The sequence below is a fragment of the Carettochelys insculpta genome, chromosome 19 (assembly GCF_033958435.1).
Source record: "Carettochelys insculpta isolate YL-2023 chromosome 19, ASM3395843v1, whole genome shotgun sequence".
Lineage (NCBI taxonomy): Eukaryota > Metazoa > Chordata > Testudines > Carettochelyidae > Carettochelys > Carettochelys insculpta.
In genome coordinates, this window is record NC_134155.1 from 20528914 (window position 1) to 20550059 (window position 21146).

Genomic DNA, 21146 nt, shown 5'->3' on the forward strand with positions numbered 1-21146 from the left:
ACACCAGTGTCCCTGGATCTGTTCTCCAGAGCCCCAGGTAAGTAACAGGTGGATCAGCCAGTCCAGGGGTGGGAGCACACCTTGTTCTGCACCCGCCCTGGCCATGTTCCAGACACAGGTGTGGCTGAATCCAGTACCTGCACCTGTGGCTAGTGGCCTGACCACACCCCCCCCAAGCGGGAAGGGATGCGGGGGCTGGACCGCAGCCAGCAGGTGCCCCATGGGAGCCCCAAAGGGGTCAGGCAAGTGGACGATGAGTCAGGGGATGGTCAGCAGCACTGATGGGTGGCCCCTCTTCCCCTCGTGTCTCCACAGCCTCAAATCCGAGGGCTGGACCAGTCCCATCCCAGCCGCCAGCACACCAGCCCCACCACCCAATGGGGCCACCCGGATCTCACTGGGCCACTGGCTCATCACCATTGTGGGCCTGGGGGAGCCTGCCCCCCGCAGCACCCATCACCGCCTGCCCCTCCCACCCCCTGCCAGGACAGTACCCCCAGCCTCTGCCCAAACCTACCTCTCTGTTGTCCCAGCCTCATCTCAGCCCCGATGGGGCCCCCTCACTGTGGGTGGCAGGGGACCCACCCACCGAGGGTCCCACCCCTCCACCCCCATGGCCTCATCTACAGGGGCGCGCCCCCACCCCTTGTAAATAGTTCTACCCCATTTGCCCCCAATTTTATCTCCCAGTTATGACAACACCAGACTGCTTTTTGTTCATGTGCAGTTTATTTACATATGCTGGTTAAGTGATGTTCAGTAAACGGTTGTGTTGTGCACCAGTGCCCCCTGTGTGCGCGTGGGCTGTCATGCAGGGTGGGCGTGGGCTGGAAGGTGCAGGGTGAGGGTCAGTGAAGCTCCCCATCGAAGGCCTCCCAGACCCTAACCCCCTCCCTCTGTGCCTGGCGGCATGGAGCCATGGGTGGCTGCTTGTACCTGGGGCAGCTGTTCGCAGCCCACCCCTGCATGAAACGCTCATGCTTGCCCTCCACTACATTGTGCAGAGCACAACAGGACACAACCACCCCAGGGATGTTGGGCAGGCTGATGTCCAGCTGCGCATTCAGGCATGGGAAGTGCCCCTTTAGGCATCCAAAGGCCCGTTCCACAGTATTGTGGGCATGGTTGAGGCGGTGATTAAAACCTTCCTGGCCGGCAGCGGTGTGCCCTGTGTAGGGACGCATCAGCCAAGGCTGCAATGGGTATCCCCATCAGCCACTATGCATGGTGGCACTGAGAGGTCCCACACGGGTTGCTCCTGGGCAAGGACGTACGTGGCATGCGCCATGCAGTGCCCCAGCCAGGAGTTCCAGACTACCCGGGCATCATGGGCTCGCCCAGACCAGCCCACACAGATGTTGCTGAACCAGCCCTGGGTGTCAATGAGAGCTTGCAGCACCACCGAGTGGTACCCCTTGCGGTTTATGTAGCTGCCTACACTGCGGTCCAGGGCGCAGATCACTACGTGGGTGCCAAAGCAGCTGGGAAGTCCAATGGCCATGAATCCCGCCATGGCATCATCCAGGTCTCCGAGGCAGATGGCACTCCGCAGCATCATGTGGTTGATCATCTGGACCACCTGTGTGAGGGGGCACACTGACATGTGGGCCTGCATGTCAGGGAACCCCATGGCCCTCCACATCCCTGTCCTGCAGGGCCCCCTATCCCCCGCCCCTGCAAGGCTCCCCCGCCCCCCAACTCTGCAGAGGCCTCCCCGCCCAGGGGCCTGCTCCCCCTTTTCCAAGGTGGGTGTGGGGCCCTGGCCTGGCTTACCTCCAGGAGGACAGCTCCAACGGTGGCCTTGTCCACCCAAAATGGGTGTTGCACTGAACAGTGGCTATCTGGGGTGACCAGCTTCCACAGCGGGATTCTCACGTGCTTCTTGACTGGGAGTGCAGGCTGCATGAGGGTGTCCATGTGCTGCAGCATGGGTGTGAGCCACTGGCACAGCTCCATGAATGTCTGCCTCAACATTCAAAAGTTCTGGAGCCACCTTTCCTTGTCCCACTGGCCCAGCACCAGCCTCTCCCACCAGTCCCTGCTGCTGGGGTGGCTCCAGAGGCACCATAGGGGATGGGGAACAGGGTGCAGTAGTTGTCCTGTGGCAGGACCCCAGTGGCGGGGTTCATGGGCTGCAGGGCTTCCACCATCGCCAGGATGACCAAGGCAATCTGAGCCCCGGTGTCAGTGGAGGCATCAGCCTCGGGCAGCTGCTGGTGTTCGATCTGCAGCGCCCAGAGCACGGTACCCGCAGTGCTGTCTGCTGCTCTGCAGTGTTGTGTGTGTGCGCGCGCAGGGTGGGTCTGTTTGGGAGGGGTCCTTTAAGGGAACCGCTGGCTGCAGGACCTGGAAGGCTTGTCAGCCATGTAACCCCGTGTGTGGTGTTTCCTGGATTGTTCTTTTGAAAGGGCTTGCGTTGCTATATGGACACTCCCTTTTGAAAAACTGGGGGGCTCTTTCAAAATAGCGGACCAGTACAGCAATCTGTTTTGTGTGCGTGGCCACGTTATGCTGAAATCCCTTGTTTCGATTTAGATTTTGGACATCCCCTCTTTTAAGATTTGTGTGTAGTGTAGACACAGCCAATCTGTGATAATTCTATAACCCCTATTAACACAATAGCACACCTCACAATAACCTTGTATGTGTCCTCTCAACCGCCCTATGAGGCAGAACAATGCCCTTATCCCCATTTTATAGACAGGGAATTCAGACACAGGGGCTAAGTGACTTGCCAAAGGTCATCCAAGGACTTTGTGAGGTTGCAGCAAATTGAACCCAGTCTTCTAAGTCTTAGGCTAGCATCCTAACCAATGGACTACCTACACTATATATAGCTCCTCCAAATAACTGCTCAGGAAGAGGTAGGGAAAACCATAGAACACTGAAATTTGCTACACGTCTGGTTTTTGCACGAGTCCAAGTTTTTAACTGCAACTGACAGGTGAATAACATCCCTCCTGTTCATATCAAAGAGGTTACTAATTAAACACGTCACCAAAAGCAAATAACCTAGAATGTGTCTCCAGCACAGTCCTCCAGAATGTGATTTCCTTGCACTCGGTCACCATTAGCAAAATCAGTCTTCCAGCATTAGTATTCATTAGTGCTACTCCACTTCCAGTATTATTTTAAAAAGTGACAAATGGCCTCTCCTGAGTTAGAAATAAGAGTCATATGGCAGGTGTCACATGGTGATTTATCCCAATTATCGTCCTTTCAAATTTACTCTCCCTTGACATCTCTGATTCAGCCCCTTAAATCAAGACTCTCAATCCTGCTGATAGAAAATACTGTAGTTGACTTGTTGGGGAGGAGAATGGTATTAAATTTTCTGTAGTTGAACACACACTACCAAAAAGCTCTGTTTTGGTGGCTTAATTGCTTTCTATTTTACATTTATGATATGTCCCATCTGTGTTTGGATTGGATAGACAATTACGCACACATCAAAATCGCTCCTAATGGCACAGTGACCATTACAGAATTATTTGCACCATTAAAAACTAAAGTCTTGAAAACTGAAAAGGCAAAAGAAAAAACAGCATTTTGCTTCTTAGCTACGGAACAGTTATGACATACTGTAGGACACAGTGGGAAAATAACACACATTAACTATGCTATCTGAAGTTCACAGTGTCCCTTCAAACCATGAAGTGAGGAGAGCCTATTTAGGATTACAGTACCAATTAAGGGTCCAGTATGGATTTAAATAGGATGGCCAATACACAACGTTTGTGCTTAGCATTTACATAATAGTTATCTTCAAAGTCTTTTTCAAAATGACATTAAATTGGCCTGCATTGAGACCTATTTAAAATATTTTTATTATTAACTTGGAAGGCTATCAAAACAGGGGGAGCAAATGACACTGAGGGAAGCAGGGGGGGAAATGCAGCTGTTTTCAGAGGACGATCTTGAGAGATCCAGAAGAAGCAGAACACGCAAATTAATAGTCTGCACTCATGGGGAGAAATGCTCAGACTCAGTATGGCTTAAATGATACTGAATTAATGGGGCAGAACTTAAAATAACTTGCAACGCTTCCCATTATTACATTTTCACTTCAGTGATAGGTTATGTTCTCTCTCACCAGGCCTACCTGATCCTCCCTACGCAGGCAAACAAAATTCTGTTGAATACTAGAAGATTTTTGCCTGAACAAAGAGTACTAGTTCAGGCATGATCTTTAAATCTCAGCTGCTGACAAAGCCCATGCCCCTCAATGCACTATTAACAGGCCCATTCATCCTGGGACTGCTATTTTAGCACAAACACATGCACACCCACAAGAGTGATTCCATTTCATACAATATAGGACATACAAACATTTAACATTTCTGTGACTCTGCACCATGTGGAATCTGACTCATTTTTTTCAACTCAATCAGGTCCCATGACGGCATATTAGTGGTTGGTGTTTTTTCCAGTGTACTTAACACTGCAAGAATAAAAACTAGCTGCAAAGGAAAGCACAGCATGTTCAGTCTCTTGGCTGGCTCCTTTATAGCCTAAAATTCATCTTTCCTGATGAAAAATGCTGTGGAAACTCCATGATGCTCTCCAAAACATCAAGAACATACACTGAATTAATCCATCTAACAAATTCTCAGGCACTAAAGAGGATTTTTTTCAGATGTCTTTTGAAAAGGTCATATAAATAAGTTAAAAATTAAAGAGGGCTATTAAATCATATTAATATTTTCTTTGTGTGGATGCAAAATTTAGCAGCCTTAGATAACAAAACATCTTAAACTTAAAAACCTTCCATTTGCAATTGTAATAAGAAGGGCATAGAGTTACTAACCCTGTGGGTCTTCATACGAGAGCAAATGTCCATCTGCAAAATCAAGGCTGCGTTGCTAAGAGTGTGCACACAGCACTCAGCAAACTGACAGCACACAACAAATCAGATTTAATTATTTCAAATATGGCTTTTTTTTAAAAAAATATGCATACCAAGTTTGCAGAATTGCAAGCAGATTTTCCTCTCATGCTAAAAATGCAGGAAGAGATTATAAATACACCAATTAATGGAACTAATGATAGAATGACACTTCCCAAAGTAAATCATCATCAGGACTTTACCTCCAGCAAAATACACATTTGTTTGCACAAGCCAAACTCGGTGTGGTCTCCATGCAGCGGTGACTTTCGATGCCATAAAAGGTGTGTTTGTAGCAGCCTCCTCGGCCTCGCAGCATTGACTAGCAACGGGGGAAAAAAAGGGTACACAGACATTCAACAAACATTTTAGAACATAAGAACATAAGAATGGCCATACTGGGTCAGACTAAAGGTCCATCCAGCCCAGTATCCCCTCTGCCGACAGTGGCCAATGCCAGGTGCCCCAGAGAAGGAGAACAGAAGACAATGATCAAGTGATTTATCTCCTGCCATCCATCTCCTGCCCTTGTACTGAAGGCTAGGGCACCATACTTTACCCCTGGCTAATAGCCATTTATGGACCTAACCTGCAAAAATTTATCGAGCTCTTTTTTAAACCCTAATAGAGTCCTGGCCTTCACAGCCTCCTCCAGCAAGGAGTTCCACAGGTTGACTGTGCGCTGTGTGAAGAAAAATTTCCTTTTATTAGTTTTGAACCTACTACCCATCAATTTCATTTGGTGTCCCCTAGTTCTTGTATTATGGGAAAAGGTAAACAATTTTTCTATATTCACTTTCTCCACACCATTCATGATTTTATATACCTCTATCATATCACCCCTCAATCGCCTCTTTTCCAGACTGAAAAGTCCCAGTCTCTCTAGCCTCTCCCCATATGGGACCTGTTCCAAACCCCTAATCATCTTAGTCACCCTTTTCTGAACCTTTTCTAATGCCAATATATCTTCTTTGAGGCGAGGAGACCACATCTGCACACAGTACTCAAGATGTGGGCGTACCATAGTTTTATATAGGGGAAGTATGATATCTTTTGTCTTATTATCGATCCCTTTTTTATTAATTCCTAACATCCTATTTGCTTTACTAACTGCCGCTGCACACTGCGTGGATGTCTTCAGAGAACTATCCACTATAACTCCAAGATCCCCTTCCTGATCTGTCATAGCTAAATTTGACCCCATCATGTTGTACGTGTAATTTGGGTTATTTTTTCCAATGTGCATTACCTTACACTTACCACATTGAATTTCATTTGCCATTTTGCTGCCCAATCACTCAGTTTGCTAAGATCTTTTTGTAGTTCTTCACAATCCCTTTTGGTTTTGACTGTCCTGAACAACTTGGTGTCATCTGCAAACTTTGCCACCTCACTGCTTACCTCATTTTCTAGATCATTGATGAACAAGTTGAACAGGATCGGTCCCAGGACTGACCCCTGGGGAACACCACTAGTTACCCCCCTCCATTGTGAAAATTTACCATTTATTCCAGCCCTTTGTTTTCTGCCTTTTAACCAATTCCCGATCCATGAAAGGATCTTTCCTCCTATCCCATGACCGCCTAATTTACATAAAAAACTTTGGTGTGGGACCGCGTGAAAGGCTTTCTGGAAATCTAGGTATATTATGTCCACTGGGTGCCCCTTGTCCGCATGTTTATTAACCCCTTCAAAGAATTCTAATAGATTAGTTAGACACGACTTCCCTCTGCAGAAACCATGCTGACTTTTGCCCAACAATTCGTGCTCTTCTACATGCCTTGCAATTTTATTCTTTACTATTGTTTCTACTAATTTGCCTGGTACTGATGTTAGACTTATCGGTCAATAATTGCCAGGGTCTCCTCTGGAGCCTTTTTTAAATATTGGCGTTATATTGGCCGTCTTCCAGTCATTGGGTACCAAAGCGGATTTAAAGGATAGGTTACAAACCACTGTTAATAACTCCACAATTTCACATTTGAGTTCTTTCAGAACCCTTGTAACCAAATGATGCAAAAAACAAAATAATCAAAGTTACAACACATGACAACTTCAGCCATATTTCAGGGTCTTTCATAGAAAGAAATAAGATTCTTTCTTAATTCTTTTGTCCATTATACAGGAAATCCAAGTAGATTACCACAGTGGTTCCTGCTGGCTTTTCAACCTATAAACATATGGAAACGCCAACGTAACTGACTTCTGTAGAGACTTATACCTGCAAGTAATTAGCCCAGTAACCTGAATACCATTAAGGCTGCTTAAATGAATCTTCCTTTTGCTAAAGTACTCACAATAGAGTCAACACACTGGAATGAAGATTAAGTCCCTGTTGCTGCATTAACTGCAATACAGTAACACCCAGACATTCTTACAGGCTTTTCTTCAAGTTCTGAGTCATTTTTGTTTTTAAACACTGTCATATCAAATGCTATATGCTTATTTGTTCCTCTAACAGATCTGCAATTTCTATCAGTCACTTTGATTTTCAAATCCATCCATAGATGGAGTCCACAAATCAGGTTAACTGTACATACTAGATCATAACAACAACAGCATCAATTCATGGCAAGCAAATACATGACTTCCCTTTACAGGAAGGAACCATGCCATACCGCAGCTTAGCGTAATTTTTTCTTACGTAGTACCATACATCACCACATCTGTTATTAAAGCTTTTAGCCTGACAAAATTAAATACTCACTATCAACAGGTTAAGCCATTTAGCTATAAATTTATTATAAATTTAGGCAGTCTTGTAGAAAGTTACCATAAAGAGAAATAAAAATCAATTTAAAGGCTGCCTTATTAAATAGGCATTTAATTCTCTTGAAAACCTGCTTCTTTGATACGCGCCTAAATATAAATTCTCTCATACACCAAGAGTCTGTTCCAGCAGCATTACATTATCTCCTTAAGCCTAGGTCTGCAGCATCTATTGGTTCTTTAGGAATTTGCAGTCTATTGAGAACATATGTTGCTGAAGACAGAGACTATATTTTTGTTTGTGAAACACAGATCAGATAAACAACCACAAATGGAGAAGGATCGCTATCAAGAGGGAAAGATGAATATCATGGATTAACTTTTAAACCAAACTCTTTTAATCTAAAAGCCTCAAAGATCCAAAGTAAAGCTTCAACCTTTCAGAGAGAGGAAAAAAAAACCACCACTCACATCTAAACATTCAAGTGTAATTATGCACAAAATGATTTTTAAAAAAGATTTTTTAAAAGGTGATTGTGCCTCATGCCTCCAAACAAGTGTTAAATTGATATTTGTATTAATGTAACACCTAGCAGTCCTGGTAGCCATTGCTTGGTGCTGTATAGAACAGCAATGAACAAAACACACCACCCCTGCCCAATGCCATATGGATTTTAGAAGACAACTTCTAAGAGAGCCAGCTAGTGCAGATGGATACTAAGAGATGCCCAGGGGCATAAATTTTTCATACTTGCCAATTATTTTTTGCAATATAGCAAAGCATAAATACATCTAATTAGTTCACAAAGCACTGTACAGATTGTTTTTCTTAACATACCGTGGGTCTACTTCTGCTTTCCACTTATATAAATTAGAACTACTAAAATTAATTGAAATACCAGTGTGGCATTGGTAACTCAGGCCAGATCTGTGCTACACACTCTGGGGTAACTACATTCCGCTCCAGTCCATTCCAAAACTGTATTTCTATACTTTTAAATGGGTTTTAGGTAGTGTTGTTTGAAGCAATGGCACTTGAAAACAAATCAGTTCTTTATTCTTCTCTCTCATTTGCAGCACTGAAAGGCTGACAGCTTTTTCTTTCAGTATATCACTGCCTGCTGTTATGTTAAAAAACAGAGAAGGAACATTTTAAAAAGTAATTTTACTGCCCATTTTTTACAATTTATGCAGTAGTCACCGAAGACACTAGTGGGATCAATATGCCTTATAAAACATTCATGTAATACAGCAGGGTGCTCTCTAAACCATTCAAAGGTGCAGAGATTGTGGTGTGACACTTCTCTATCAGGCATTTCAGTAAAAACTAGATTCAGTACCCATGTTGGTAAAATTCATAACATTCTCCCTTCTTCCAGTGAGAGGACAGATCAATCACAAAACATGGGGCTTAAAAGGAGTGGAGGGTGCCCAATATTATGAAATTCAATCTTGAGAGTCTAATGCACCGGCTAGAAAAGAGCAACCTTTCTAGAAAGGTCTAGAAACCATGATCTACAAAGGAAGACTGAAAAAAATTGGTTCGTTTAGTCGGGCAAAGAGAAGACCGATAACGGTTGTCCAGTACCTAAAAGGTTGCTACAAGGAGGAGGGAAGGTTATGGGTGTGGCCCACAAGACATATTGTTTACTGTTATCCACGAGCAGGGTTGCCAGATTCTACTGGTTTCTGTCCATGCAATTTTTTTCCCTACCAGTATTACTAAAGTGACATGCACTGAGGTGAGAGCTATGTGCTCCCTCTGCATCCAACCAAAGCACTGCTACAGTTCAATTGGCATACCCTTTAAATTCTAGGCTGACAAGCACACAGTTAGCAAAACCATCCTATGTCGGGAGACTGTCACTGTTATGACAATCTTGTGTCCCACTGAGATAGAGGGCCACTCATCTGGCCCACTCCCTAGTCTATGTTGCCCACGACTGGTCTAGAGGGTGCTTGTTCCCTCCATGAGTGCAGGGGTCTAGACCTGATGACCTCTTTAAGGTTCCCTTCCACTTCTAATATTCTATGATTCTATGAGTTACTTTACTGTTTAGAAACAAAATACAGCTTGCTGATTCACAAATGCTGAAAATCCAGAAACAGGGTAGTATAACCACAGAAAACCAGAAACATCAGAGGACAAACTGGTCTGACTATCCCACTACAGCTACACAAGTTTTACAATGGACTATGTCATCTTTGTTTTAGAACACCTTCCTCTGCGGCGCTAGCAATTGCTCCAACGTTTCCAATTTTTTTCATGTCATATTTCTGCAGACAGGAGTTACAACAACAGGAATAAGCTGCAGAAAATCAGACAACTACACTGTTTCTAATAAATGGCCCGAAATATGCTAATGAGGCACAGATGTAAATTCCCCATTCCTCATTAGCATAAGGTCACATGATTTGGAGTCCGGAAGACGCTCTTCCGGACTCCAAAACAGCATGTAGAAGCGCAGCCCCAGAAACAGCCCCAGAGTGTGGCTCCAACTTCTTTACTCAAATCATATTTCCACTCTGCAGCAGAGATTTAGTAAATCAAAATGCAAAATGACAATATTGTAGATATCTTATATTTTGTTAAAGGTAACTTACTTTCAAACTACTGTTTTGGACAGAGAAAGTAAATATCCAGGCTATGCCAGCCTAAACTTGAAATAAGCTATATAATTTGTGCTACAGGGCAAAATAGCATGCCCTTTGTTTAGAAAACTACTTTTAAATGATGAGCGCGTCAAAGACACAGATATCAGAGGTATCCTGAAATAGCCCTGCCATGTAGAAGCAGTTGCAGAGATCTAAATCAGATGTGACTTCATTAGTTTTTGTAAAACCTCAAAAAAGAAAACGTACCTTCGTCCACCGACAAAGCTTCACACCAGAATGACTTCCAATCAGTTTGTAACCTGAACAGAAGCAAGGGAAGTATTAGTTCCATTGATGTAAAATGGCATTAACTGGCACACAAGATTAATTCTTCTCCCCATTAGCCTCCCCTAAAAATTAAAGGTACTAAGATGGTGGATGTCACATAATACTAAAGCTTATCTACCTGTAGAACTGATGAGCTGCAAGCCAGAGTGTGACTCTAAAGCATACCAGATTGCTGTAAACTGACGTATTACGTGGCACGCACAATGAAGTGCTATAGAACATTTAGCGCACTGTAGTGGTATCCATGCAGAAAGTTAGTGCTAGTGCACTGCAGAATCACATCTTGGCTTGCCACACATTAACCCTTTGCACACACAAGCCCTAAATTAAAATGGTGGAGAAACTTAATATACCAGCAATTCCCTGCATTAGAGTTATTTTGCCAATAGCTTCGGCCTCATTTTATTTTCATGAGTCCATATCTGCTCAAAACTGACTGCTGCTCATGCAGGATGGCTGCTGATTTTTTACAGAGGATGTGTTTCTATTGCCCAGTCTCCCTCTGATGAAAAGATGGTGGCCACATAATGGGGCTGTGTAACAGAGTGGTAAACTCTAGGCCAAAGCACTGTGACAAAACAGCCAGTGTTGAGGTATCTGTTAACTTGGCACATTGTAACTATGGCAGTCACTGAAGCAGGAAATCCAGTTAGTATCAAATGGGTCAGACAGAGGATGAATCTCTCCCAGGGGCAAAAGAAAAGAGGGTCTGGAATACACGGGGTCCTCAGGAAAACAGCTAAACCTGGGGGAGAAAAGCTTAGTCCAAACTCGCCCCTTCTGCCTATCTGTCTGGCACAAAGTCCAGGTGCTTATCAGCTTTAAGGGTAGAGATAAAGAGTCCAAAGGAAACATAAATGTAGGAAAGACCCTTCCATCTCATAATGCATCCTTTAGCCCTTCAGAAAAGTGCTGCAAAAAAAAGCACAGGTTATACCCAGAACAAGATTTATCAAACATCTGCTCTCTTCTCCCAAGACTAGTGTCTCAGCCCTCTTCTGAAGAGAGCCCTCCAAAGAAAGGTTGTTCCATCTTCACACCGTTTCGACAGAGGCTCATAGGCAAACGGCCTATGTGAAGTGATATTTGCCCACCAAAATGGGGCTGAAACTAATCCAGGACCTCATGTAGGCTGCTCGAGAGCTGGTATTTGTCATTCTCCAAACTGGCCTGACCTGAAGCTAGAAACCTAGAGGTGACTCATCTGGACTAGGGAAGACAGAGCTTCCATTATTCTTTGGCAGAGTTGTCAGACCAAGGAGAATCACAGACCATTCATGCCACAATAGGGATAAAAGATGAAAATGGAAAAGAGAATGGTGGTCATGGAATGGAGAGAAATAGGCAGGAGCTCAAGCTATTTCAGGACAGAGTCTCAGCTGGCTTAGTCAGAATAATTCCATTGTCTTCAGTGGAATTATGTTGATTTACCCTAGCAAGAACTTTAACTCTACAGTCTGAGGGCAATGTATATTTGAGCTTGCTTCATGACTTGACAGCAGCCACTGACACACACTTCTTCAAATTCATTGGGACAAGGGATTAATTATACAATGTTCATTAAGCGCTATTATTGCCCTAAATAGCCAAAGTTAGGGTTATTTTCTCTGTAAAAAATGCTTAGCTACCCATATGTCCAGAAAATTCACTCCAAAATGGGCACAAAGTATCAAAAAACACAATTATGAAAACAGGAAGTTTCCACGGGCTGAACTGCACAATCCAGGGATACAGAATCTGTGCTGTGCAACAACTGTAAGTGTTTAACTGCAGCATATGGAAGAATTGTGTACTCACTGTAGTCCTGAGAGTGGATGGAATAAATGGAATAACCTTTCCTCCTCTCTCCCCTTGCTCCCCCCCTCCGCCACTGACTCCGCATCCAGGTTGGCCTGGACAAATCCTGCAGCTGCTGCCATTTGAAAGGACCACTTGTGTAACTCACACCAAACACAGAGCTCTCTGCTAGTCAATGGAGACTGGGCACCCACAGACTCAAAGGTTTACCTAAACAAGCTAGTTTTTCCTTGGTTAATTCCAGCAGATGTTTGTGATGTTTATTCTTTTAAGTCAAATAAAAGTTTATGAATCAAGTCCTCGCTCCTGCCCAGAAGCATGAGCTCGATATAAAAACCCACCATTCGGCACAATGAACCTATCACTGCCACCCAGAACAAATGAAAGAGCAGAATTATTGTGCTTATTTTACATTCTACACTTGTGAAGTTATCACACACATTTCATTGCAACCAGACTCAGGGAGATGCTCTATCCTATTTACACATTCCTGCAACCCCAAGGAAGACAAATCAGTGCAGAATTAAAATGAGTGTAAGAATCTGAGTTGCATCTGCTGTTAGAAATAAAGCAGCATAATAATGTGAAAGCACCAAAGGAGGCTGTGCAACTGTTTATCCACTGGGCATATAAAGCACACACCAGGCTATTCCTGGTCATAGGTACTGAGCACCCATCACCCCCTACTGAAGTAAATGGGTGTAGAGAGAACTTAGAAAAAAAATTATAAGCAAAGAGCATGTTATCTATGCAGAAGTTTAACAAAATTAATTCTGATGGACAATGAACTATTGGCCATCAAGAAAACCTATAAGCCAGTATGTATTACTTCAACGGAGACACATAGTATCTAACCCAAGGAGCTTACAGTGGACAAACTGGAAAAAGTCCAAAGAAGGGCAACAAAAACAATTAAAAGGTCTAGAAATCATGACCTGTGAGGGCAGATTGGAAAAACAAGATTTGTTTAGGCCATAAAACAGAAGAATGAGGGGGAACAGGATAGCAGTTTTCAAGTATGTAAAAGCCCGTTACAAAGGAAAGGAAAGCAATATTATTCTCTTTACTTCTGAGGATAAGTTAAGAAGCAAGGGGCTTAAATTGCAGCAAAGGTAGTTTAGGTTGGGAATCAGGAAATGCATCCTGTCTGGGTGGTTAAGCACTGCAATTAACTGCCTAGGGATATTGCAGAATCACTGTCATTGGAGATTTTTAAGTGCAGGTTAGACAAACGTGTCAGCAATGGTGTAGACCAGTGTCTCTTAAACTGTGTTCCATAGAACATTTCACGTGTGCTCCAAGTGTTGGGAAAAATGCACAGATACATATTATCTTTTCTGTTATTATAACCAGATACAATGTTACTTCTTCATTCCTATGATACCCGATTAAATTACTTCATTTTGTTTTTGCTGCATATGTTGTTTTTTTATTTTTTTTGTCTGATACTTTTTTTTGGGGGGAAGAAAATTTTCATAGGTGTTTGCACGTATGAAATATTATCATGAATACTGTTGTTTGGCATTCTGTGGTCTCAAAAAGTTTATGAAGCTGTTCTAAAAAATACTTAATCCTGCCATGAGCACAAGGGACTGAACTAGATGAGCTCTCAAGATCCCTTCCAGTCCTACGAACCTATGATTGTATGAATGAAGCTATGCCACTTTACACCAGCTGAGGGTCCATCCCCATCTTTTTAGGAAATAACCAATTTTACCAATGTACCTTGGGATCTGTGTAGCCCTCAAGCAACATTTTAAATGTGCAATTTATTTTCAACTAAATTACATAGACACACAGTGCTTAGTGCCCAAAGAGATTAGATCATCTCATCCGACCTCCTGTATAGGATGCACCATCAACATTACCCAGCACCCATACATATAACCCAACAACCGAAATTAGACCAAAGTATTACAATCTCTTATGCACCACAAGAAGAAAATAGGAGGGGTCCAAGATGTACCAGACCTGAGGCAAGGGAAATGATTAAGTGAGATATACCCAGATAATCCCGAAAAGTGATTCACACCCATATGCTACAGAGAAAAGCAAAAAACCACCAAGGCCATATTAAGCATGGGAGCTGGATCTAGTGGATAAGGCAGTTAACTAGCAGTCAGGAGACTGGAAGTTTATCCATGGCTTTGCCACTGCCCTGCTGTATGTTCTTGGGTAAGTCACTTCAGGTCTCTGTAACACTTACAACCTTCCTATTCTGGATTTGTCTTGTCTATTTAGGCTGTAAACTCTTTGGGGTAGGGATTACCTCTTGTTAGGTTACTACAATATCTACCCCAGCAGGACCCTGAATTCAGTAAGTACCTTTGGATGCTGCTGTAATTAATATATATTATTTGTATGCATTGCACTAACTACACCTGTTCTTCCTCCCCTCCAAGTAAGTTCCACTTGCCACACTTGTAGTTCATGTCATTGCCAGAGTTCCCATGTCCTATGCCTTCTTTAACAAAAGTCCCCATTCATCAGATGTAATCTGCAGCCCTCAAACAGTTTTAGGAGAGCTTTACTTATTTTCTCCAAGACTATAGCACTGCATGTCAAAATAACTCAGTAGTATCACTTTTTTTTAAAAAAAAAAAAAAAAAAAGTAGTGCAATATTAAAGTTTTACTGAAAAGAAAACCCTCCTGCCCAAATCCCCTGTTGACCAGTTCAGGGTAATAAAAAACTGAGATCAGTCTTAAAAGATGTTGAGACCCTGGGATCCTGAACCCAGAAGGGTTATTTCCCTTGAGTAAGCACTTGTTCTGTCAATTTCACTATGCTAAGCACCTGCAAACCTCAAATAAAGGCCTTGGGGACTGCACATGCTCAGCATCTACTAAGATTCTTCTCAACATTTAATGGGGTTTGATGCTCTCATTCAGCCAACTTTGGTAATGAAAACTGTCTAATGACTCATCTAGCTGGCCTGTGCCAGGAATTATACTATTGGAAAAAACAGGACAGAGACCTGCAGAAGTGTGCAAAAGCATTTTATGTAGCTGGTAAGCCAAGCTCTTCACCTGTTGTGCTGTGTGTAAAGTTTGGTGAAAATTATCCAGTTATCCATCGTATAGGGGTTCAAGGACTACTAAAAAATGGAAAAGTCCAAAGACAAATAAAACTTATGCAAGTTAGTGGCTAAAGTTTAACAGTTTAGTATGACTATTTTAATGAATAAAACCATTCCTTCAACTTCCCTAAGCTCCATTTATCTTGCTCCCATTTGGTATACCAATACCAGCAGCAAGCCAACTTACACAGCAAAGAAGAAAGGAGCACTAAGGACTGTGCACACTGTGAGTCAACAATTCAGGATACAGCAGCATTTGGTGTAGGTGCAAAGGAGTCAGAAACAAAGGCTAGGTCTACACTACAAGATAAAGCCAAATTCAAGGCAGTTAGCTCGACATTAAAACATCACTGTCTTCACTGTAAATTCCACTAGCTTGAATTAGGGAGCACTAATGTCAATATAATATCATCGGAACTGGCTGGGTGTGGTGTCAAGTTCAAATTTATTTGAAATTTTAAAAGGCCAGTGTGGAAGCGCCAATCTTAAAATTGAACCTATTTGCCTCCAGAAGTGTCCCCCATGCATCCCACAAAGAGACGCAGTTACTGCCAGGTATGACTGCTTCCTTCTCTGCTGCTCTCCAGGTGCGCAGGAAGGAGGTGACAGGAAGCCCGCAATTTTGAATAGCCATGGCATCGGTAGCCATCTCTTTCAGTCATGAGCATTCAGGGGAGTCATCTGTCTAGTAGTTCTCAGTCTCTCACAAGAGTTCCAGCGTGGAGCCATCAGGAGATTATGGATCTTCTTGCAGTTTGGGGAGAGGAATCAGTGGCAAGCAGACTTCGGGTGCCCAAGAGAAACGCGTGCATATACGGTAAGATCTCGCAGTTGATGATTGCCAGAGGTTACTCCCAGAACTCTGCGCAATGCCGGGTGAAGGTGAAAGAACTCTGACAGGCCTGTCGCAGAGTCCAGGAAGCCAGCTGGTGGTCAGAGTCATCTCCACAGACCTGCTGCTGTTACGAACAGCTGCACATGCTTCTTGGAAGGGACCTCACCACGTTGCCCACTCTTCATTTCAACACTTGCAGATGCCCTGGTCTGGAGTGAGCTGAGAGGAGGTGGGGGGCCAGGAGGAAGAGGCCAATGGAGAAGAGGATGAGGCAACCAGTAGGGGCCCAAAGAAGTTCTTCCCGATAGCCTGGAGCTCTTCACCCTAGATCCGGAACTAGTCCCCCAATGCAGGTCCCCTGTACGCTGGTCCCCAAGCCCCCAGGACCAAGTTGTTCTAGCATTCAGAAAAAAATACCAGAAGTGGATTGTGGGTTGGTATAGGTATGGCTATGGGTATAGTTCTTCTGTGGATCTGTGCCCTTCAGAACAGCATGCTAATATTTCTGGGGATGGAGCACTTATCCCTTCTAGAGATCTCCTCAAACACTTCATCCAGGCACTCTTGTATTTTTTGCATCAGATTTTTGGACAGGCCTAACTTACTGCGGTTGCCATGAAAGCACACCTTGCCACACCAGGCAACCAGATAGCAATCTGGTGTCATGGCGCCACACAGCATTTTGGCAAATTTTCCAGGCGTGTGGTCACACAGGATAAGCAGCTCTTCTTTGTCGATGTGTTAGTTTTAGAAGGCTGATGTCTTCTTTGACAATCTAAAGGAGCCCGGGAATTTGGATTGGATTTCTTTTTGCAGTGCTTCCTGACCTTTCACATTTCCCCAGAGCACATTGCCAGACTACGTGGCTGGCAGGCGCTCTGTCGCCTGCCTACTCCCCCATTCCCTGTGTGGGTGACAGGATCTCTGGGCCTTCCCCCCTCCCATTTCCCTTCCCCCCCCCAAATTTTTTTCACTTTACAGGGATGCCTCCACATCCAGTCATCCATGCAGCTGAAATCTAACTGTTCTCCACCCTTCCCCCTCACCACGCAGCTGCCAGGCTCTGTGGACCCTGCTCCTGCAAACCAGCATGCGAAGCACAGGTGGGTTCGCCCTTCGTTACATGGCCTTTTTTCCTGGATGAAGGCTGACCTGGTGACTGCTGAGAAAGTTTTTTATGCTGACCTGGCAGACGGCTGGAAGACACACACACACACACACACGGCATTTTGTTTTGCACTTTACAGGGATCCCTCCGCACCCAACTATCCATGCAGCTCAAATCTAATCCCCACCATCCTCACTCACAACATGGCTACTGGTCTCTGTTGGTCTTGCAATTTGCAGAGGATTCCTCCAAGAATGGCTAAACAAAACTTTTTTCCTCTGCTCCAGGACACCAGATGGCTCCCCCTTCTTTGCCCCGCCCCCCGCCACATACACACACATACAGAAAATAGACAATAGCTTACCATGTCCACAATGAAATGTTCTGGATAAGTGATGGTAAATGAAGGCTTGCAGAATGTACGATTTGAATCCCCTCCTTAATAAGTAGCCTTGCAAAAAGAAGATTTCACTGATAGTAGAGACACAGACCCATTCGTTCCATGGGTAAGCATTTAGTGCGAATTGTATCTCAGTTTTGACCTTCACTTTCCAGCTGGTATGCCCAACATGGGAGACAGGGTGAGGAAGCGCAAAAGGTGCAAGCAGGATCTGATCCTGCAGCACATGGAACAGTCTGAAGCAGAAACCAGTAACATGTAAAGGGAGACAGCACAATGGCAGCAAAGTATGCTCGACTTCCAGAAAGAACAAGTGGCAACCCAGAGGGAGAACGTGGCAAAGCTCATAACGGCAGTGAACAACCAAATGGAGGTCCTGCACTCCATGCTGGAGCTGAAGAGAGGCTCCCAATGCAGTAGTTGGGAGACCCCTGAAGACAGGTCACCCACCCCCCATCTTTGTGGTCCCCGAACATGGGGAAGGAGGGAAAGGACAGCCTGCCACTATAGCCCCAAGGGCCACTGCAAAAGGCTATTCCATCACCCTTGAAAATGCTTCTTTCCTCTGCAGGTTAAACCTCTCCTGCCCCCAAAATAAACTTGTTCTTTTTAGTTCAGTGTGATTTTTTTGGTATGCACAAGTGGTAGGGTGCACAAATCACTACAGGGAACCGGGTAGGGGTAGAGAGGGCCAATAGCATAGCTGCCTGCCACTACACCACGGTCCACAGAGGACTCACAGCAGAGGCCTCCATGAGGGGGTGGAGAGTGCCTACAGCACAGCTGGCCTTTTCCCTTAAAAAACAAAAAAAAACCAAAAAAAACAAAAACAAAAACAAAAAAAAAAACCTCCCTCCACATCCATTCTTCTGCCTGCAACGTAAGCCCCTCCCACCAAGTAAAACCACTCTCTCTGTCTAAGACATGGTCTGATTTATTGGTTCACATTTGGTGGGGAGCACAGATCAGTTTGTTGAGTCGGGGTTGGTTGTTATTACAATAGAGAAATACATTGCTATCATGTGCGTAGCAGATCATTCATGAAGCTATGTTTTAAAGTGTCCAATTGCTGCTGCCTCTGCATGGTTATTGGTGGATGGCCATGTAGGTCGCTGCGAGTAAGCCCTGCCCACTGCCTCAGCCTCAGTATTCCAGGAATTGAGGAAATTCTCCCCCCTGGATTCAAAAATGTTATGTAAAATAACACATGCTATAATCACGGTGGGGATATTAGTTTCTTAAAAGTCCAAATGGGTCAATAGGCATCTGAACCTCACTTTTAAATGGTCAAAGGCACACTCCACCACCATACTGCACTTGCTGAGTCTTTGATTGAAGTTTTCCTTGCTGCAATCAAGGGCTACTGTGTAGGGTTTCATAAGGCAAGGGAGCAGAGGGTAAGCAGGGTCACCCAATGTTACAACAGACATCTCCATGTCACTAAATGAGATTTTCCAGTGTGGGAAAAAAGTTCCATCCATAAGCTTTCAATACAGTCTAGAATTTCTGAAAATGCACGTCATGAACCTTCCCCGACCATCCCACGTTGATGTCGGTGAAACAATCTTTGTGACCTTCCAACACCTGCAAAACCATGGAGAAGTACCCCTTTCTGTTTATATACTCAGAGGCCAGGTGGGCCGGGGCCATGATGGGGATGTCCATGCTATCTATTGCCCCACTGCAGTTAGGAAACCCCTGGCCAGCAAAGCCATCCACTATAGCCTATGCATCTCCCAAGGTCACGGTCTTCCTGAGGAGACACTGACAGATTGCACTGGCTATCTATATCACCACGGCCCCCACTGTAGATCTGCCACCCCCAAATTGATCTGCTACTGACCAGTAATTGTCGGGCATTGCAAACTTCCACAGAGCAATTGCCACTCACTTCTGAGCCATTAAAGCTGGCCTCATTCTTGTGTTGCTGCGCTTCAGGGCGGGTGCCAGCATATCACAAAGTTCCATAAACGTGGACTTGCACATGCGAAAGTTCTGCACCCACTGTTGATTGTCTGAGGACTCCAAAATGATGTGGTGCTACCAGTGTGTGCTGGTCGCACAAGTCCAAAACTGCCACTGCACTGTCAGCAAAGTATTCACGGTAACCAGCATTTGTGAGTTCTTGGACTGCAGTAGAAAGATTTCCTCTTCAAAATCTTCATCATCATCACCATCCTACTCCACCATCATCTCACTTTCTAATAGACAGAAAAATTCCACAGCAGTCTGTGAAGTTGCCATAACAGCGTGTGCACAATTTGAAGCATTTGAGGATCCATACTTGCGCTAGAGCTGTGATGGAGAAAATGGCACAATCTCTCATTTGTTTTCACGTGGTTACTGGGTGCCCTGAATTCTGGGACAGTGCTTTGCATTCTGGGATAGTGACATCAAATAGCAAGCAACTGAAGCTAAGGCACCATGGTTCGTGGACACAAATTCAAATTCATAAAAACAAGGTTAAAAAATTGAATTTATTAAAAGTCAAATTTATCTCATAATGTGGACGTAGCCAAAATGAAGCTCTTCCCATTATGTTATGTGCCTGCTACCAGGACGACACACAATGAACGATTCAAATATCAGAGAGGTAGCTGTGTTAGTCTGTAGCTTTGAAAACAACAAGAAGTCTTGTGGCACCTTCTAGACTAACAGATATTTTGGAGCATAAGCTTTCATGGGCAAAGACCCGCTTCATCCCCAATTCATTCTTTGCCCATGAAAGCTTATGCTCCAAAATATCTGTTAGTCTATAAGGTGCCACAAGACTCAATGAACCCTTCAGTATCCCAGGACATCTTTTCCATCAGCTGTGCCAAGTAACCTTCATTGCTACACTTTTTTTGGTTCTGTTGTTAATGCTACTTATCTCTTCTACATGGCAGGCCTACAATAGCAGTCTCATTTAAATCCATCTATTGGTCTCATCTAAAAGCCCTCAGGGCAAGCCTATCCATGGATATTCTCAGGACATTCTGAAGATATTCAACTGTCTTTGCAAGGTGTTAGCAAAGAAATTTTAAGTTCCACATATTTTCAAGACACTTCATGTGAGATACAGGGTTAAGCTGAAAGTTTAGCTGCAATATACACCAAATTAAAAAAAAATGCTTTCCATACATTACTCTTTCTAATCACAACCAGATGGATTTATGATCATTCCACTGCTCAAAAGAAGTACTCAACACGTCTTTAATGGCCAAATACCGATGTAAGTCAAGCTCATGTAATACCTTTAACAGCCTAAGTAAATCAACCAATTTTTTTTTTTTTTTTTACTGAGACCACAAGGACTTCAAAACTGGGACTTTGTACCATGTGAGCCTTCTTTAGCTGGTGAATTCTGGGGTGGTGGGGAAAAACACAAAACAAAACAAAAACAAAACAT

At 44.0% G+C, this 21146-nt stretch overlaps 1 protein-coding gene across 7 annotated transcripts in view; it reads right to left on the minus strand.

The window, feature by feature from the left end:
- Positions 1–21146, minus strand: part of LOC142023218 (S-adenosyl-L-methionine-dependent tRNA 4-demethylwyosine synthase TYW1-like) — a 189490-nt gene that overhangs the window by 116818 nt on the left and 51526 nt on the right. For 6 of the 7 annotated variants that reach the window (XM_075013957.1, XM_075013959.1, XM_075013958.1 and 3 more), the window contains 2 exons: positions 10457–10509; positions 5089–5207 (listed from right to left, as the gene is read on the minus strand). In XM_075013957.1, coding sequence (XP_074870058.1) covers positions 5089–5207; positions 10457–10509 — 172 coding nt within the window. The remainder of the gene's footprint in view (positions 1–5088; positions 5208–10456; positions 10510–21146) is intronic. The other variant, XM_075013962.1, reaches the window with a different exon arrangement.